The 19,298-nt window shown below is 34.3% G+C and overlaps 1 protein-coding gene across 5 annotated transcripts in view; it reads left to right on the forward strand.

Moving 5' to 3' along the window:
* Positions 1-409: 409 nt before the first annotated feature.
* LOC138332951 (serine/threonine-protein kinase ATR-like) overlaps positions 410-19,298 on the forward strand; it is a 71,602-nt gene continuing 52,713 nt past the window's right edge. For 2 of the 5 annotated variants that reach the window (XR_011209906.1, XM_069281010.1), the window contains exons 1-20: positions 410-551; positions 985-1,140; positions 2,284-2,369; positions 2,477-2,662; positions 5,335-5,505; positions 5,692-5,807; positions 6,643-6,737; positions 7,126-7,240; positions 7,530-7,663; positions 8,021-8,336; positions 9,199-9,317; positions 10,355-10,466; positions 11,701-11,780; positions 12,084-12,250; positions 13,769-13,836; positions 15,144-15,225; positions 17,479-17,573; positions 17,802-17,905; positions 18,463-18,558; positions 19,176-19,246. Coding sequence is in view for 4 of the 5 variants with exons in the window: in XM_069281010.1 (XP_069137111.1) it covers positions 1,097-1,140; positions 2,284-2,369; positions 2,477-2,662; positions 5,335-5,505; positions 5,692-5,807; positions 6,643-6,737; positions 7,126-7,240; positions 7,530-7,663; positions 8,021-8,336; positions 9,199-9,317; positions 10,355-10,466; positions 11,701-11,780; positions 12,084-12,250; positions 13,769-13,836; positions 15,144-15,225; positions 17,479-17,573; positions 17,802-17,905; positions 18,463-18,558; positions 19,176-19,246 (2,257 nt within the window). In the remaining variant the exon portion in view is untranslated. Of the gene's footprint in view, positions 552-984; positions 1,141-2,283; positions 2,370-2,476; positions 2,663-5,334; positions 5,506-5,691; positions 5,808-6,642; positions 6,738-7,125; positions 7,241-7,529; positions 7,664-8,020; positions 8,337-8,844; positions 8,874-8,911; positions 8,927-9,198; positions 9,318-10,354; positions 10,467-11,700; positions 11,781-12,083; positions 12,251-13,768; positions 13,837-15,143; positions 15,226-17,478; positions 17,574-17,801; positions 17,906-18,462; positions 18,559-19,175; positions 19,247-19,298 lie in introns of those variants that run through there. The other 3 variants (XM_069281012.1, XM_069281013.1, XM_069281014.1) reach the window with 3 other exon arrangements.

Below are 19,298 nucleotides of genomic sequence, written 5' to 3' on the forward strand. Positions count from 1 at the left end.
AAGAGAGAGAGCTCTACTTTGACTAAGGAGTAGAAAAGGTAGGGACAAAGTAGATGATAAATGGTATTTTTTTCATATTTTTGTCCATGAACGCCTAAGATGTTTAGCCAATGTTTGTTCATCTTAAAATATTTAATATGTTCGAACTTGTGGAAGGTTTACCGTACCATACTACGCGAAATCGGAAAAAGGAGGCCTACAATTCACTTGTTTATTACACGCATGTGTTTTCGAATATACACATAGGGGTACAAATATTTCCAAAAGATGTTTGTCTACATTTCACCTTAGTCCTAGATCAACTTTGCAACTTTCGATTTTCTTTTTGCATTGTAATCAGGTTAATGTAGTCGATAATGATTTGTCTATCTTAATTCAAGCGTCAATGAGAGAGAGATTAAAGCGCGAAATAAAATGGAGGAAACGTGATTTTGTAAATAGACTGACAGAGGTTTGTTTACAAACTCAGTCTGCGACTTTAAGCACCAGGCCGATGCCCACAAACAGTAATTTTACAGCTGGATTAGTGGCTCCCAATCCGATTAAAATCGGTAAATATTAACAAGAGCGGTGGTCAATTGCATTTTTCAACACATTTTGAGTGCATTATTTATGAGATTATCTTGGTCTGGATTCATCGATTTAAGAAAATTTGCGTTTAGGAATGCATCCAGATTGTAATTTGGGTCGAAATTGTAAACTGATCATGCCTGAAGTGCTGAAGCAAAACGGCTGTATATTTAATTTGGACAAGTAATTGAATAGTAGGCTAATAAAACTTGTGGGTTTGCTATTCCAAATGACCAGCAGAGAAAAATAATAATATCACAGACAGAAAGCTTAATTCATTCCCCTAACTAATCTCACGACCATTGAATATTATGAATGGTATCTACATCACATTATTTTAGAAGTACATTCTCAAAATAAACTTATTTGATTACCAAATTTACTGGAATTTTTCTAACTTAATTTTCATTGCAGATTGCAGGATTGGTGAGGTCGGATTGATGACAGCAGATAGGAGTGTTGAGCTGTTATAGATGTATACAGTAGACCATCATTTTATCAAGATTAAGCATTAAAACGCACCAAGATGTCGCGAAAAAACATCGCTGTAATAATGGAGCTTATAGAAAGGTAAGATCAGTCACTCGATCGATCTCCCCAGTTTATCAATCAACCTGCCACCTGAATACTTATAGACCTACAGTAACTTCATGTTTTGAGATTTTTTTAAAATGTTTGATTATGTGTAAATATCACTTACTAAATTCTTATCTTTTTTGGTGACTTAATATGTGGCAGGCACGTTGATCCTTTAATTTAAGTAAATATTTAGGAGTTGTTGGAGTTCAAACCTTCATAGGACATTGTTTTGAAATCAGTCAGAACCTTTTATGTTGGTAAACTATAGTCAGTTATCAATACTGTATATACTATACAGTAGTTATAAAAAAAAATCTACCAAACAGGTAAAAAAAAACCGACAGCAAAACAAACAAACTACAATCGCCCCTCTTCATTAAAGGCCAACTGCGAAAAACATCCAAAACAGAAATTAAAAGTTTATCAATAACATTTGCAACATTAGATCATTTCTGTTGATATGATGGAGTTACAACCAAAGGAAACCTAAGTAAGAAAACCTATGTTTTAAAGTGAACAGTCAGGCAAGGATGGCTAAAGTTGGTAAAAATGGTGCGAATGTATCCAGTTTAATTTCTTATGAAATGGAAAAATAAAATCTCTCGTCAAAATCTGTCTGCGTACAAAGAAATTAATTTAAAGTATAAAAATTCTAAAACGTCCTCCCGGCTCACTTTGTCCGTGGTTACATTTCCACGCAGCCTCGCTTTCAATGCTTTCAACTTTTCTTTACTTTAATGGTCAGAACTGGGAAACTAAGCAGAACTTGACCGTCATATTAATATGTGAGAACTTTTGGAAGGCCAATGAACGCATTTAGACTGGTTTTCTTTGCCCGACTATTCACTTTAAGTATACAAATTAAATTTATTCTTTTCAAATTATTCGAAAAATGATAAGTGTTTAAGACTACAAAATTATTAAACTTGTTTTACACCTATAGCTAAATTTCAAAAATTAAAACTGATTTTGGTATTTACATGCACCTTTAATTCAACCCAAAATTTCCTCTAAAATCACAGATAAATACACATCAAAACACCAAACTCTTCTCAAACTGTCTTATATAATTACATGTATTGTAATATGAATTACTTATATTAAGTAAATAATCGATTTTTGTTCCCATTTCAGTGTCAGAGAGGGAGGCCAGCCTATATATAAAGTGAAGACATTACTATCAGATTCATTGGAAAATTTCCTAACAGATATCAATACAAGTGAGTTTAACATTCTTTTGAAAATTCTTGTTCCTTTCATTATGTCAGTATTGTTAGTGATTACATAATAAGTACACTAGTACCATGATAATCTTTTTGATCTTCAGTTGGAGTTTCACTACAGCAGTGTTCAGACCAGTCCAATGAGTGCTTCATGATTCTACAAGTGTTCGGATGGTTGGTGGAGGAACACTCGGATATCTTCCTGTACACTCCAAGCAGCCCTCCATCTGATGATCCTCACCACCAGGCATCATCATCACAGACTGGCAGCAAGGAGGAACTCTCTTATGGTAAAAAGTCTTAGGACTAAACATTTACAAAATGTTAATTATGTACTACAGAAGCGTATCAAAACTCACATGTTTCAGGACAACAAAAACATTTTATTTGTTGTCCAGAATGTCAGCCATATAATTAAATGGTGCATGCCACTTAAATTTCTGGCAGATATTTATATGGCAACTGCCAGAAAAGTTTAGTGATGACTGCCATTTAACCCTTAGACTGCTACACGTGACTATTTACGCATTGGTTTAAATGACCCTCACTGCTACACGCATAAAAAGACGTTTTTTGACTCTGAGTTTTCAACTGGCGGTCCGATCGTCAAATCTCCGAGGCCTGTTGCTAAAATTATGATTGAAAATGAAAGTATGATGCTTGCCATTGGTTCTAATGTCATTACATTCTATATTCTCGGGACTATATGCTAAAAATAACCACAGGTGTGGAGGGAATTCGAATGGTATACTGACTCATCAAAATGGCCGCTCCGATAGATCGAAGTGATGAAGAACATGTACAACAGTTCTTTGCTAGCAATGTGTCAGAAGTTGAAAGTAAATTTAAAGGGTCAGATACTTTAGATTGGTTTCCAATAGAAGGCAACATTATTTTAATTTCTCCTATAAATAAGTGTGTGCCCGCTGCCAACACAGAACATGAGGCAGCCCCTCACACGGCCGGCTGCCGTATTGACAGACGACGAGATTGGCTTTGACAATGCTCCGTTCATAGGCGAGTTGAAATTAATGCATAACATGAATATTTTTGGATGATTACAGTATAGAAAATGAAGTTGTTCAAACAAATTTATATGTATTATCTACACAATGTTTACCATCAATGACCGACATGTTGAACAATTATCAAGATTTCGTTTGTGAATATTAATTAGTTTTAGAAGTTTTTACCTGGATTTTTTCAAAGACTTAATAACCAAATGAAGTCATATGCTTCTTAATACTAAGGTTACACAATTAAATTGGTTTTATTTCATTATTTTAATTGAATTTTATTGTTATTATTTGACACAACCTAAAATATTTACATTTAGTTACCTGTATTGTTACCGGTATGCTAAACGAGAAGTATATTTGCGGAATAAACAGCATCAATACAAACTACAGGCAATAACAAACAACTTTCATATAACTTTTATTCACATAATGCAAATAGTTTTCAAGATATACTCATTTATAATTTTATGATTAAGTTATCATTTCCCTGGATTTTACAAAATAAATGCAGCACTGAGAGACATTACTATACAAACCATTACAGCAGTCTAAGGATTAATTAAGGATGTACACCTCTGAGAAGTCAAAATTTTCTTGTATTAAACTTTTTTTCTCATATAGATTTTTGGAAAAAGGAGTTCATACCATAAAAGAAAATGGAAGAATAAACATATGTCCGTGTGCTCGTTTTTGAGCTTTTGTCACTCAAAGATATCTAGTTGACAAAATATTGGATTTTATGGGAATTTTGCCGTTTTGACCATATAAGATAGAAATTAAAGCCATAATTTCCTAATGAGGTGTTTGATATGTATGAATGCTTGTAGAATTCATTTTCTAATAGTCTTCTTCAAAAATATACCAGTTTTGATCAATTAGACTAATATTTTTTCTCAGAATAACAATATATGCTACCCCTACTCCTTAATTTTGTGCTACAAAATGCACCATTTTCAGCCATTTTTGCCAAATTTAACCCTTTATAGAAAAAGTTTTGGTATTAAACTTTTGTTAATATTTTGCATATCAATAGGGAAACGGTTGTTCTTTCTAAATCAGGAAGAAAAATTGGGGGTCCGTGTGCTTACTTTTTTGCCCCATTTGAATTTTTGTTATTTTTCAGTATTTTAGAGTAAAAACTAAAAGTGCCCAAATTACCATTAAATGTAAAAATAAAGTCACAAAAGTGTATCGTTTCACATATTAATGCTCAATATTTCAATTACTACGAACCTAGTAACGATTTGCAGCAAAAATGAGCTAAATACAGCTAAAAATGCTGGCGCAGTGATGATTTAAGTAAAAACAATTTCAGTAAAAAATGGTAAAACTGTGGCTCTACTTGAAGCGAAAAAAGACACAATTTCAAAATGGCCGCCAAATGGGCCATTTCTTAAAATCCCCGTATTAAAAAATCTACTAAAAATAGAAATGTAATTTTTTGACAAAATTTGCATCTGGCAACTTGCTACAGATATTGATAAATTATATTTGAAAATCTCATAACTTCTTTGATCTATGTTGAAACGAGACTTCAACGGGACTGAAACCTCAGAAGAATACAACCTTAAGTAGCAGCCGCCAGATAGGTGATTTGGTGGCCTCCACTTAAGTATATGGTAGATTTTCCTTATCCTGGAAAACATTTTACTATGCGAGCCTAATAGGCTTCCGTAATGTCCAAACCTTTGATATTATCTATAAAACTATTCCATCTGACTTTCCTTAGACAATCATACATAATCTGAATTATAACTTTTTATTTTGTTCTGTCAGCATCCAATGTAGCATCTTTGATGTTAGTGAAGAAATTCTTTTTGTTTTCAGAAAGTTGATAATCCTGACAAAATAGATTGGCTTCAGGTAAATTTTGAAAAAAGAACTACCACATTATTAAATGTTGTGCTCTTGCATGTTATCTATGTTATCAATGTATGTTTCAGCCTTCACAACCTGGTGCCTTACCAAACTGCTGCGGTTGTTGGGTCATAGTCAGTGCTTCCAACTTCATCAAAAATGTCTCTCTGTGATAGTAGCTCTGTTACAGCTTGTCAAATGGAAAGACAGCAATTTCTACCACACCCTCCTATCTAGCCTCATATACACCATTGCAGGTTTGTTGCCAATTCTGACTAAAATTAATGAGATAAAAGAGAACATTAAAAGATCTTTACAATTTATTTTCATTACTCTAATTATCAGTTGCTTATTTCTTTGTTTTGGTTCCCCTACGCATATGTCAGGTAGGTCTTGTCACTTCAATTTGTTTTCACTTATTTGAATCTTTGTTTGGGTTTCAGATTTAGTGAAACTGAATGAAAGGCTTTATAGTACAGATGGAGATATTAATGAAGTCCTAGTTCGCTTCAGTGCAAGAGAGGACCATGTTCAGCAAAGTCTCGTCGATCCTACTGAGGTATATTATGAAGCCATAATCAATGAGACATATTGTAGCTATTGTAAAACAGAAGATCTTAATGAGTGGTGATAAGCTTTGTGATATAAAATTAATTAAACAACTTCAATTTGTCACAAGCCTTTGGGCAAGTGAAATATCAAATGATTTTTGTATTGCCCGCGACAATAGTTTACAAAGGCGATACTATGGTGTTACTTTGCCGGTAGCGGCAGCATTGTCGTCAACATTTCACTTTAAAGTTTTGTGTTTATCTCTGTTTCTCAAAAATTATAAATCCAATCTAACCAAACTTTATAATTACACATAACTCTTGTTTAAACTAGTTTATATTAGATTTCATACCACATAGCCATTTATGGAAGATTCTTTTTTTTCTGTACAGCTAAATAGCTACAAAATGCCATAAGTATAAGATTCTGCATGTGTTTATCATATAACTTTTCTGATTGGAAATGTATGTAAAACTTTTAATTTTGTTTATATATAAAAAAAACACCTTTAGAAATCTAGTTCTGATGTGATGTTTCCTCTACTGAGACAATCATGCGACATCATAACTACATGTGACATCACAATAATGTTACTACACACTTGTCTTACCATATTTATGACATGTCTAAAGGGGTCATGGCCAGTTATGTAATAACTTTTGTTCTGTTGCAGTAAATAGAAGGTATTAAATGATACTTCCAATACATTGATATATCATTTTGAGAATATTTTGTAGATTACAATATCATTCTTTAAAATGAAGTGGTGACATCTTGATGTTTAGACATAATAGTTCTTTCTTCAGTAGATTAAGGTTTAACTATATATCTGTTTGTAACAGTCCAGTCCGTCCAATGATAAAGACGTTAGACTGTCACCAGCTGCCATAGAAGTTTGTACTGTAGAGACATGTGAACTGCTCCAAGTCAACATCACGTAAGTTTGGACCACAGTACACACATTGTTTAAAATGAATCACAGCAAATTTTAAATTGGTTGATATGAAGAAAGGCTCAGATCAGAAATAAAGTCAAAAGTAGATTGGGATATCATCAATCAGAACAGCATCATAGTGAAAGTTTTTAGTGCTGAAGAAGCTGATGAAAGGGTAAACTGGTTGAAAGTAACCAAATCAATATTTCCATTATCATATGGTTGTAATTAATATCTCAATAGCACAATCACCCTACATATCTGGTATCTACCTGAATAACACAGGAACCTATGTTGAAATCTCTCACAAGCATAGATATTATAAAAGTGTTTTGTCTACGGTAGAAAATTATAAGGCGAAGTGGATATATAGTATAAATGTCTACTTCAGGGAATTATTGGGCCAGGTAGTTGAGGATGTCGGTATGGTGACCAACAGTCTTGTGCCTGCTGTGTGGGGCTGTATGTGCTGGGCCATGGAGAATGGTAACCTTGACCTCAAGGCTGTAAGTAGTACAATAATGTATCTCAAAGTTGTCATAATCATCAATGACCTTGACCCAAAAACTATGAAGTAATATTGTAGTAATTCTATCTCAGGATTATCAGAATTATCAATGACCTTGACCTAATATAATGTTAATATTACAGCAGTGCTTCTTTCTTTGAAAATGCCAGTATTATCACCGACCCATGATAGGTACTAGACATTTTTAAGTGTCATCAATCTTGTCACACAGTAAACTTTATTTCATATATGTTGATCTATTACTGAATGAATTTGATCATTTTTAGGGTTCATTGTTTGTGATAAGTGAGATGTTGCGACACACTGGTCTCCCGACACTCAAGGTCATTGACTACTTCCTGTCATGCTCAGTAGCTGTGTTAGATTTGATGTGTTCTGGTTGTCAAGGCGGTGAGACAAAGTAAGTGTTGAAATGTTTGATATCCATGCCATGATATTCAGGCATCTTCTGTCCAATTTTATGCTATCATATCTTTATTTCATATTGTGGAAGTGTGTCTTTTATATTGTAGAGACATTTCAAATTATTATCAAAGATTTTGTTTCTAACCTTTCAAATTCTGACAATCCCTTGAATTTTCTGAAGAATGGAACCATTATTTCTGAAGATCAAGTATTTCTAAATATAATAGTATCACAATGAGTATGATTTTGATTGTTTGTAAATTTGATTAGTAGTTGAGCAGTAATTTAGGGAAAGAAATGTTTGTTTAGATGGGTTGTAGTTGAGCAGTAATTTAGGGAAATGTTTGTTTAGATGGGTTGTGAAGGTGGAAGAGAGTCTGGCTACTGTCCTACAGGGAATCATCCAGGCCAATACAGGCACGGTACAGCCTGTCAAACTGTCGGTGTCTCAGATGCAGTATCTCCTGGCCAAGATATCTGTAATCCTGGCTCTGAAGGGCCTGACGTTACTCCGGACGACCAGATTACAGCAGGGAGTGGCAGACATGATTAGTTACATACTCGACACTGTGCCACAATCTACACTGTGTGGAAATATATTCAGTCCCCTGGTCACCAACATGTTCTCAACTCTGTTAAACCACTGTGGTCAGCTTCAGAATCTACAGGTAAAAATAGTGTTTGTATGTTAAATCACTGAGGTCAGCTTCAGAATCTACAGGTGAAAATAGTGTAAACAGTTTGTATGTTAAACCACTGTGGTCAGCTTCAGAATCTACAGGTGAAAATAGCGTTTGTATGTTAAACCACTGTGGACAGCTTCTGAATCTACAGGTGAAAATAGCGTTTGTATGTTAAACCACTGTGGTCAGCTTCAAAATCTACAGGTGAAAATAGCGTTGGTATGTTAAATCAGTGTGGTCAGCTTACGAATCTACAGGTAAAAATAGCATTTGTATGTTAAATCACTGTGGACAGCTTCAGAATCTACAGGTGAAAATAGCATTTGTATGTTAAATCACTTAGGTCAGCTTCAGAATCTCCAGGTAAGAATAGCATTTGTATGTTAAATCACTGTGGACAGCTTCAGAATCTACAGGTGAAAATAGCATTTGTATGTTAAATCACTTAGGTCAGCTTCAGAATCTACAGGCAAAAATAGCGTTTGTATGTTAAACCACTGTGGTCAGCTTCAGAATCTACAGGTGAAAATAGCGTTTGTATGTTAAATCACTGAGGTCAGCTTCAGAATCTACAGGTAAAAATAGCATTTGTATGTCGATGGATGTAATGTGGTATAATTGAACCTAAATATTTTGATTGAATGTGCTTGTTGGAAGTACTGATATTGATAAATATGAAATAGTTATAACAAAAATAGAGACAATTTTAAATTTATTAAAACAAAATCTTCAACTGCAATCTGTTTTGTCTATTTTAAAAGTCTTTATGTACCTTTGATAATTACCTCATCAAAAAAAAGATAAATTCTTGTTGTTAAAATCTTTAAAAATTACTTCTTCCTCTTAGTTCGTGGTTTCCCCATTGGTCAAGTCAATTATGCTTGAAGTAGCCAGTGTCCAGAGTGCTGAGTCAGAGACTGAAGGACAGGAAGATAACGCACCGTCTCACTCAGGACAACGTAAAAGGTAAAGCCTTTGTATTCCTGTCTAGAATTATTTTTTTGCTTATATGTTGTCCTATTAGTTTCTTGTTTTCGTAAATTACTTATGTTACAAAACACACAATTGTTGATATGTGATTTATATATGTATACAGTAGCACAACTGAAGAAGATAGAGTAACACTACTATATTTATGCCCAGGACACTTTGAACATGAATCGGATGTTCCTCTGGTGATTGACCTTGACCACTCCTACTTCAATATACTATTTATGTCACTTTATACTGTAAACCATTTTATTTTTACATATTTCGTGGCTGATAAGAATGAGATTAGTTCACGTACCAGGTGATACCTGATAACGTTTGTGCGGGACTATTATTTGTGATGGAAATGACGTCAAAAAATGATGTCCTGTGCTAACGTCATTTCATAAAGAGTTATGTTCCATCACCTTTGTAGATACTAGTCCCTCACAAACGTTATCGGGTATCATGTGGTACATGAATAATTCCCATTAGTGAAAATAAATGGTCGCAAAAATTAATTATTAATAAGTACATTTACAAAACACTCTTTTAACTGTGAATAATGAAATGAAATCGTTGTGAAAAAGTTGTTGGACATGGCAAGGTGAAAATTGATTTGACTTAAAAATAAGTTGGTTTGTAGTATTATTCTTGTTTGGCGACATAATATAGGGAAGCATAATTCACTTGTTTCTTCCAGGAATATCACTGAACACGAAAGAATTGTTAAAATACTGATATTTCACATTTATCACATAATGTGACTCTTTTGTTATGTCATAAATATCTTAAGACACAGTATCATAACACTTCAAGAATGTCGCATGTAATTAATGATGTTATAATAAATATGCTCTGTTTTATTGTGTTGGTTATATGGAACCCGGGGAAAAAAAGTTACACCAGAGTGGAATTTTACCTGTCGTTATAGAAATGAATTCAAAGTTTGTGTTCATAAATTTGACTTGTTTGACATTTTCTGTTTAAAACACCTTATATTGGCATTGTACATTCTTTATTCGTGTTTTTAGGAAGGCAGAAACATTGAATAAGGACGGGCGTACCAAACTGACCAAACGCCATCGAATGGTCAACACTAAATTAGCCTCCCTCATCACCATAGTGACAGATGGAGGGGCTAAGGTAAATAGTCATTTATTGTGTCTTTTTTTTTTCAATTTTTGAAGAAAATATCATGCATTACTATATAACTTTGTAAATAAAGTAAAACTTCTTGAAACTCCCAACTCTTGCATCGATCACTACAAAAATTTTGGGATGATGTGATTCTGAAATTCCATTCACATACATCAATAAAAGCAAATGCTATGATAGAAAGAATGCAAATTCTCCTGTGATATTTATTAGCTCACTATTATCAGATGGTGGACTACTCAAATCGCTTTTGTTCATGGTCCGTCTGTCTGTTAACATTTCTTGTTGCCGCTATTTCTCAGAAAGGGCTGAAGGGATCTGTCTCAAATTTCATATGTAGGTTCCCCTAGGGCCTTAGTTGTGCATATTGCATTTTGGGACCATTAGGTTAACAAGATGGCCGATCGGCCGCCATCTTGGATTTTGATTATTGAAGTTTTCTTCCTCTATTTCTCGTAAAGTAATGAAGGGATCTGTCTGAAATTTCATGTGCAGGTTCCCATAGGGCCCTTGTTGTACAATATTGCATTTTAGGACCGATCGGTGAACAAGATGGCTGACAGGCCACCATCTTGGATTTTAACAATTGAAGTTTGTTACCGCTATTTCTCAGAAAGTACTGAACCGATCTGTCTCGTAATTTATATGTAGGTTCCCATAGGAACTTAGTTGTGCATATTGCATTTTGGGACCAAACGGTCAACAATATCTTGGATTTTAATAATTAAAGTTTGTTACTGTTATATGTCAAAGAAAGTACTGAAAGGATCTTTCTCAAATTTCATATGTAGTAATATGTAGTAAATGTTTAAAAAGCAGAGAAAAGATCCATCTTTCCATTGTCAGACATAGATCATTCTTTGGTGGGCACCAAGATCCCCCTGGTTTACTGTTATATATCACAAAAAGAACTCAAAGGATTTTTCAAATTTACATGTAGTAATATGTAGAAAAAGTTTGTCAAGCAGAGAACAGATCCCTCTTTCCATTGTCAGACGTAGATCATTCTTTGGTGGGCGCCAAGATCCCTCTGGAATCTCTTGTTTTTATATCGTCTTGGTGTATTGATTAACGATATAATATTGAAATGATTAATATATATCATTACACTGACAAGATATATATCTATATTTAACTATTTTACAATCAACAGAAACAGTTAGAACTGAAGGATTTAAATATGATGTTGTAGTTATGAATGTATACTTCTATAAATTTAAAGGTATTACAGAATATGGAGGGAGTGTGTGTCTGTGTTAACGTACTGATTACATGCCTACAACAGAGCCGTAATGGGTCAAAGTAAGTGATATATACCCAATTTATATGTGTTATGAACATTTATTTTTTTTTTTTGTTGTATAAAGACTTTGTCTACACCAGTTTCGATAAATTCTAGTAGACAGATGATTACATTTCAAAATTTAAACACCCCTCTGTTGTGTGATTTATGTAATAATGATTATCTGGTTAAGATATGTTCCCGCCTTGTAATGGCACCACAAGTTATTACCAGTACCCAAATTTCTATCTTACATGTGTTTATTTAAAAGGTCAGACTGAAATAAAGGTAACTTGAACCACATGTTTTTAATGTTATAACAGATTAGGGAAGACATCCTTCCATCACTGGTTGCCCTTGACAACATGCCAGGAAGTGGTGACAACGGTAGCTACAGCCCTACAACTGTGTTCTGATTGGCCTTCAACATCAACCAATGAAATGCTTGTAAACATTATACAAATGTTTACCAACCTTCTCTGCCATTGTGGTAATATATCTAATTATCTGTTACAAATTAATTATCTCCCTAAGTTAGAACCATGTAATATGAAGTTCTTTAAATATTTTTTAAATTGTAAAATTCTCTATACACTGAATTCTAATGAAAGGTGCAGTTTTATCATCAAATCATCAAATACTGTGAATCAACTTTTTTTCATGTGGGCTTTATTTTCGCCATCAAGGTAAATTCATTTACAAGTAAATGTTTATATCTGCAAATTGATATCCACAATTATTATCCCCCGCCAACTTCGTTGGGCGGGGGATATACAAATGGGTTCCTTCCGTCCGTCTGTCCGTCCGTCTGTCCATCCGTACGAATGGTTTCCGGAGCACAACTCTAAAACCAGCGGAGATATTTCCATGAAACTTCATAGACACATTGTTCTTATGGTCTAGTAGTGCCTTTTGCTATTTGTAGGTTTTCATTTTTTGCACTTTTTCCGTAACCATAGAAACATTGCTGAAAATATCATATTTTTGTACCAGGTTTGTTTCCGCAGCATAACTGGAAAACTGGTTGAGATATATGCACGGAACTCCATAGGCACATTAGTCTTATGGTTTAGTAGTGCCTTTTGCTATTTTTAGGTTTTCACTTTTTGTACTTTTTTTCTGTAACCATGGAAAAATTGCTGAAAATGGCAGGTTTTTGTGTAAGAATGGTTTCTGGAGCACAACTCTAAAACCAGCAGAGATATTTCCATGAAACTTCATAGACACATTGTTCTTATGGTCTAGTAGTGCCTTTTGCTATTTTTAGGTTTTCACTTTTTGTGCTTTTTTCTGTAACCATAGAAACATTGCTGAAAATATCATTTCAGAGATATTTCCACGAAACTTTATAGACACATTCTTTTTATGGTCTAGTAGTACCTTTTGCTATTTTTAGGTTTTCAATTTTTGCGCTTTTTCCGTTACCATGGAAACATTGCTGAAAATATCATGTTAAATGGTAAATGTTACTTTGCAAAACTCCACCCATCTTTGTGTATATAGTTTGATATAAATGTCAAGGCTGTATACCTGATTCAACAATTGCAGCCCCGCTCTACTTGAATTATATTCCATCTTTCTTTAGCTCAACTTCCTTTTTCCTGTTTTTTTTTTCATACACATAAGTCTCCACAATCAAACCTACTTCAGCTTTGATATCTCCATTGGCGGGGGATCTGAATGACTATGTCCTTGTTTCATAATTAAATTTGAAGTTAGTTTCATTCTGTGAAAATTTTTGAAACTGAAATAGCTAAAATGAGTAATGTGAAAGAAAGTTGGCTTACAGTATTCATTTCATATAATTGATTTGCAGTTCATATGAAATCTATTTTCAATTTCATATTTGGTTTTAATAATTTTTACAATTTTTCAACTCTCTATTATTGGAAGAAGAGATATGCCTTTGTTTTGTTACAACAAAATTCAATTTTCCCGAAATAAAATTTTTGACCTTGACCATTGACCTTTACTCATGCTTACATGTATATTGACTGGATATATATAGATGCTGGCGACCTTGACCCTGTAGACATGACAACCATGTGTTGGATCTCGTCCCTTACCTGGATACCAGTAAGTATACACCGGTCACTAATGATCCCCAATACTTACATAATACATAATTTTGAAGACTGAGTGGAAGAGACTGAATGATGTCAATGGTTAATAAGTGTCAAAAAAGTCTTAGACATTATGATTCAGACATGTTAACGATGCTCCACCGCTGACAGAGCATAAACGATATTCATCATTTAAACAATAATTGGTGTTTAATCATGTATATATATGTCTAATTTACACAGAAAATAATATAAAATAATTCATTTTGCCTTTGGTGCATGCGCAATTAGTACTTCATTCCATATAGGATATAGTGCCACGGATTTTTTTCGGGATGCAATTAATTATTTTTCATACTTTTAACTTGAAGTAAAATTTAAAGCTCAAACTTTTCAATGTTGGTAATGGTGTAAAGTAAGTAATTCTTGTAACTGAAGAAAAATATTAAATCGTCTGCTCCTGTTTCTAGATGGTGAAAAATACCATTTGTCAGCGGTGGAGCATCTTTAACCTTTTATTATCAAAAGTTGTAATATTGATAGAGGTAAAATTCACCGCACTTACATTTGATTTGTACCAAAAAGCCCCATTGTTTCTTTGTAGTTACCTTTATGTACAATAACAATCTTCTGCTGGTAAATAATGTACATGAAGCTTAGGTTTGTGTTATTATTGAGAAACACCTTCCCAAAGACATATCTGCTGGTAAATAATGTACATGAAGCTAAGGTTTGTGTTATTATTGAGAAACACCTTCCCAAAGACATATCTGCTGGTAAATAATGTACATGAAGCTAAGGTTTGTGTTATTATTGAGAAACACCTTCCCAAAGACATATCTGCTGGTAAATAATGTACATGAAGCTAAGGTTTGTGTTATTATTGAGAAACACCTTCCCAAAGACATATCTGCTGGTAAATAATGTACATGAAGCTAAGGTTTGTGTTATTATTGAGAAACACCTTCCCAAAGACATATCTGCTGGTAAATAATATACATGAAGCTAAGGTTTGTGTTATTATTGAGAAACACCTTCCCAAAGACATATCTGCTGGTAAATAATGTACATGAAGCTAAGGTTTGTGTTATTATTGAGAAACACCTTCCCAAAGACATAAAAGAAAAGAAGATTTTATATAAACACAAACGCTTGAGGTACATGTAGATGATTGTGAGTCTCTTGAGTAACAAAAAGTTTGGTTATATTTGGATAATTATACAACACATTGCGGTTACATTTAAGAAACAAAGAGTGTGAAAAAATAACACTTAAGTGGGTAAATCTGAGATATTAAATTGTAATGATTCCTTATTTTAGAATGATCCCTCCTGTATGGACATGAAGATGACCAACACCAAACAAGTGGTCAAGCTGAGTCAACAACTCTCGGAAAACATAGGTGACTTACGTTATGTTAGATCTTATTTCCTTGCCTTAAATTTTGAATTGGCGGTGCCAGCTGAGCTGTAAAGAATGCTTACTCTTTCTAGTTTTACAATCGTTCAAGTCTTCAGGAGATAACATAGTGTAACGCACAATCGGGTCACGTCCGGATTCTCCCGGCAATATAACGAGTCGTAGTCACAGACTACTACCCTTGAAGATGTACGTAGGACACTATGTCAGCTGGTACCAAATACCAGGAATAGCTGTAGAGGTTCTGCACCCCGAAGCTTGTCAACACAGCCTTTAAAGCTAAAAAGGAACTCAGTTATCTCCACTTTCTAATAGCTGTCACAGCTAACAATAGGTCAATATTTGGTAGAATGAGAGACTATGTATCTCAATAGCTTCTCATTAAAGACACTCAATGCAAGAACAACCAGTAACTCCAATATAAAAGACAAATGTTGATTATTAATAAAACAGTAATAAATTAACAAGTTATATTTACAGAATACTCTCACATTCTTATTATCACTCCATAACTATGATTACAGAATATACAACAGATCAATCCTAACTATTCCAACAATATACCATATATTCCAAATAAATACTGGTCTAGTTAATTCTACAGGATGCCAATAACGGTTGGTGATGCCACCAATTCCCGTCTTCTGTCCACACTTGGTCAACTATATCGGTGATTACACCGAATGTCCACAATACAAACATGTGTACAACCACCATGCCTCCAATGAATGTAAACAAACAGTAGTGAGGACACCAACTGCCGACCGACTCTCTTAAGATCTAAATTATTCCAAATATACAGTAAATAGCATTAAATTAATATCCACAAGACTAGCCTTTTACCTTATTAAATGTTTCCAAACAATAATAGAATAATTCCAAATATTGACCACGGCGACAAAGAACCCGTGTGACCCGGAGCAGATCTAATGCAAAACTGATCTCCGGCGCCGAAATCCGCCTTTTATAGCATTGGATCGTATCCCTTGCTCCGCCCCTTTTACCATATATGGAGCATCGTATCCCAAAACGTATCCCTCACTCCGCCGCCTTTTACCATATTTGGAACATCGTATCCCACGAACGTATACCCGGACCGAAGCACCCTGTTTCTCCAATACAATTCTTTAGTAAATAGTACGCTGCTGCTATACAATATAGTTATAACAAATACATTCTTAATAAACTATAGTAAATCATCCTAATCAGAAACATCGTTTCAATACTTATAATCATTGTTATAAACTATATCTAAATATATTTCAGCTTATAAACATGCCGAAATAGACAAATTAATAAGTATGTCACTGGTTCACTTGCTCCGCCATTTCCGAGAGTTGACCGAGGGAATGAGCTGAACGCTGTGCAAACCTCCACCTAATACGGTGCTATTAAACCTTTACTGAAATAAAGATTGGAACAGTTTTGTTTCTGATAAGGTATTGTTACAATCTATGCTAATTTTAACTTCTATACAATATCTAAAACCTTACACTTTTTCTCCAGTGAATGTTCACTCTCAGCCTTGTTGACGTCAATAGCAACAAATATGGCGGCGATACTAAATTTAGTACCACACGCCAAAATTTCATAAAATTCAAGTAAATATTGAAAATCATTACAACTTAGCGGAATCTTAGCCAATATGGCACTTACATCTTGTTATCACTGTTACTTGTTCACATTTACAATGAATAACGATATAAACTTTCAGAACACACAATTTACATGCAGTACAATGCAGTCAAACATCAGCTGATTTTACGATCAGCTGATCAGCCACAGTACTCGTACACAACACCAGGTATTAGATAACTATAATGAGATTCTAGAATAACCATTACCAGTACATAAATGCAACATAGAGCATAAAAGATGCGCTCAATATATTCAAATAATGAATTTACAGGATATTTTTAACATTATGTAGCATCATAAACTATGATTTATAAAAATCCCTGCAAGTGTCGTATAATATTGTAACAATTTTCTAACTTTGTTACAATAGAACACCGCGACATTCAACATTTGTTTTCTATCAACTTTTATTGGTAGTATCCTTAAGGAATGGAATTGAAATATTTTACAAATCTTTAAGATGTCTCACTAACGGCCTGGGGCCAGGCCAAAAAGGTTTCAATTGAATTAGTTCATACAACCTAGCTTGAACAACAACTTTTTGCACAGCATATAGGTGCTTTGTTAATATCAATCTAAACATTTACTTTTCCTTTAGATGATGCTGTCAAGTTGGAGAGTCTGAGAGTGTTATCTTTTCTCCCTAAAGATGTTGCCCCAAAATGGAGAGTTCACGTTTTCAGGCAAGCATTTGTGAGTATCATAGGATGGTGTTGGGTGAGGTTCATACATAAGAACACAGAATTAGGCAATCTGGAAAATTTGTCATCCGGACGGTTTAGGCTAGGAATGAAGGTGTCTGGATTATCGAGGATCCAATGTACTAGGGGAGGGATTGTGGGGGTTGAATTAAGTTAATCTGTGACATTATTGGGATGTATACAGATGCTGATAATAAAGAAATCCTCTCTACATTTACAGGCAGACGTACACTCCAAAATGCGACAATCAGCACTAACAAACTTCCCATTGCTGCTGCATCACCTAGGTCCAAACGCAAACCACCTGGTCTACGAGCTTATCCAGTAAGTGATCTAAATAATCCAAATAAATATGCTATTCTACAAACTCGTCCAGTTTAATCAAAATAACTGGTTTAATAATTTATCTAGTTTATATAAATAAATCACCTATTCTATGAATTCATTCGATTAAAATCATGATTGTCCAGAAGACTTGATTATGCCAAAGAATTTTCTGTCTAATCATAAAACAAAGGAACAAATCAAATTTGACTGCTATTATATAAAGTGCCTATATTACTTTATTAGTTATTTTTGCAGGGATAGTTTTGCTATTTCGTCCGACATTGCTATGATGGAGAAAGCGGAATATTTTGAAAAGGTTAAATCATAATTATATACCCTGCAAGTCGGATCACAAAAAATAAAAAAAAAACACAAAAGTTTAATTTCCTCAATCACGAAAGTTTAGCCGGGTGTAAATATCTGGCTATACATTATGTGATTATCAGGTGTACACTTAATCAATGACAAAGGTAACACTAAATATTATTGTAATTCTTACCAATGTTCACTGACCTTGAGCTAATGTGATATAATGTATAACTATGTATTTGTAGTGCCCAGGTGGATGACCGAGACCCAGACATACAGAAGACCCTGACAGATATCGTGGGGATGCTGGCTTGCGTTGTGTGCAGGAAAAGTGTAGTTAGGTTTGTTCATAGTCATGTCACATATGTGTTATATCTGGGGAATATTTATATTTTCAGTGTGACTCCACTATGTATTTGGTTTGGTTTGGTTTGTTTAGTTTTACGTCCTATTAACAGCCAAGGTCATGTAAGGACGTGCCAGGTTTGTTGGTGGAGGAAAGCCGGAGTACCCGGAGAAAAACCACTGGCCAGCGGTCAGTACCTGGCAACTGCCCCACATGGGATTTGAACTCGCATCCCAGAGGTGGAGGGCTTGTGGTAATATGACACTTATATTGATGTCATTGTCATTGTGAGGTATCCATTGTCGTGCCAGTGATCACAGGAGATGGCTGTTGAATGGCTGTTTTGTCCTAGATGATAATGAAATGTTTAGTCATTAAAGATGCAAAATCTATCGAAATTTTATTTTAGAATTGTTATCGAATGTAGATATAATTATTTGCCATTGTCCAGTTGGCATTTCTTTTCCCATAATTGCCAACTGAATGCAGTTCCATACTTCAAGTAGATGTAAAATATTTCGTATTATGAAATTGTCTAATTAAGGAAATGCGATTTAGTTACCTAGGTGAAAATTGGAAGTTGAAAGATATTGTTTTATCCATTTTTTTCAGCAGTTTCAGAACACCAGGGGCAAAACCAAACACGCAGACCATACAGTGTATCACCTGTGACAAACTTCAAGGTCAGTCTGGCCATTGTATAACATGGCATGTTCAAGGTCACTCCGTCCATTG

Source organism: Argopecten irradians, chromosome 10, assembly GCF_041381155.1.
Source record: "Argopecten irradians isolate NY chromosome 10, Ai_NY, whole genome shotgun sequence".
NCBI classification, from domain to species: Eukaryota; Metazoa; Mollusca; class Bivalvia; order Pectinida; family Pectinidae; genus Argopecten; species Argopecten irradians.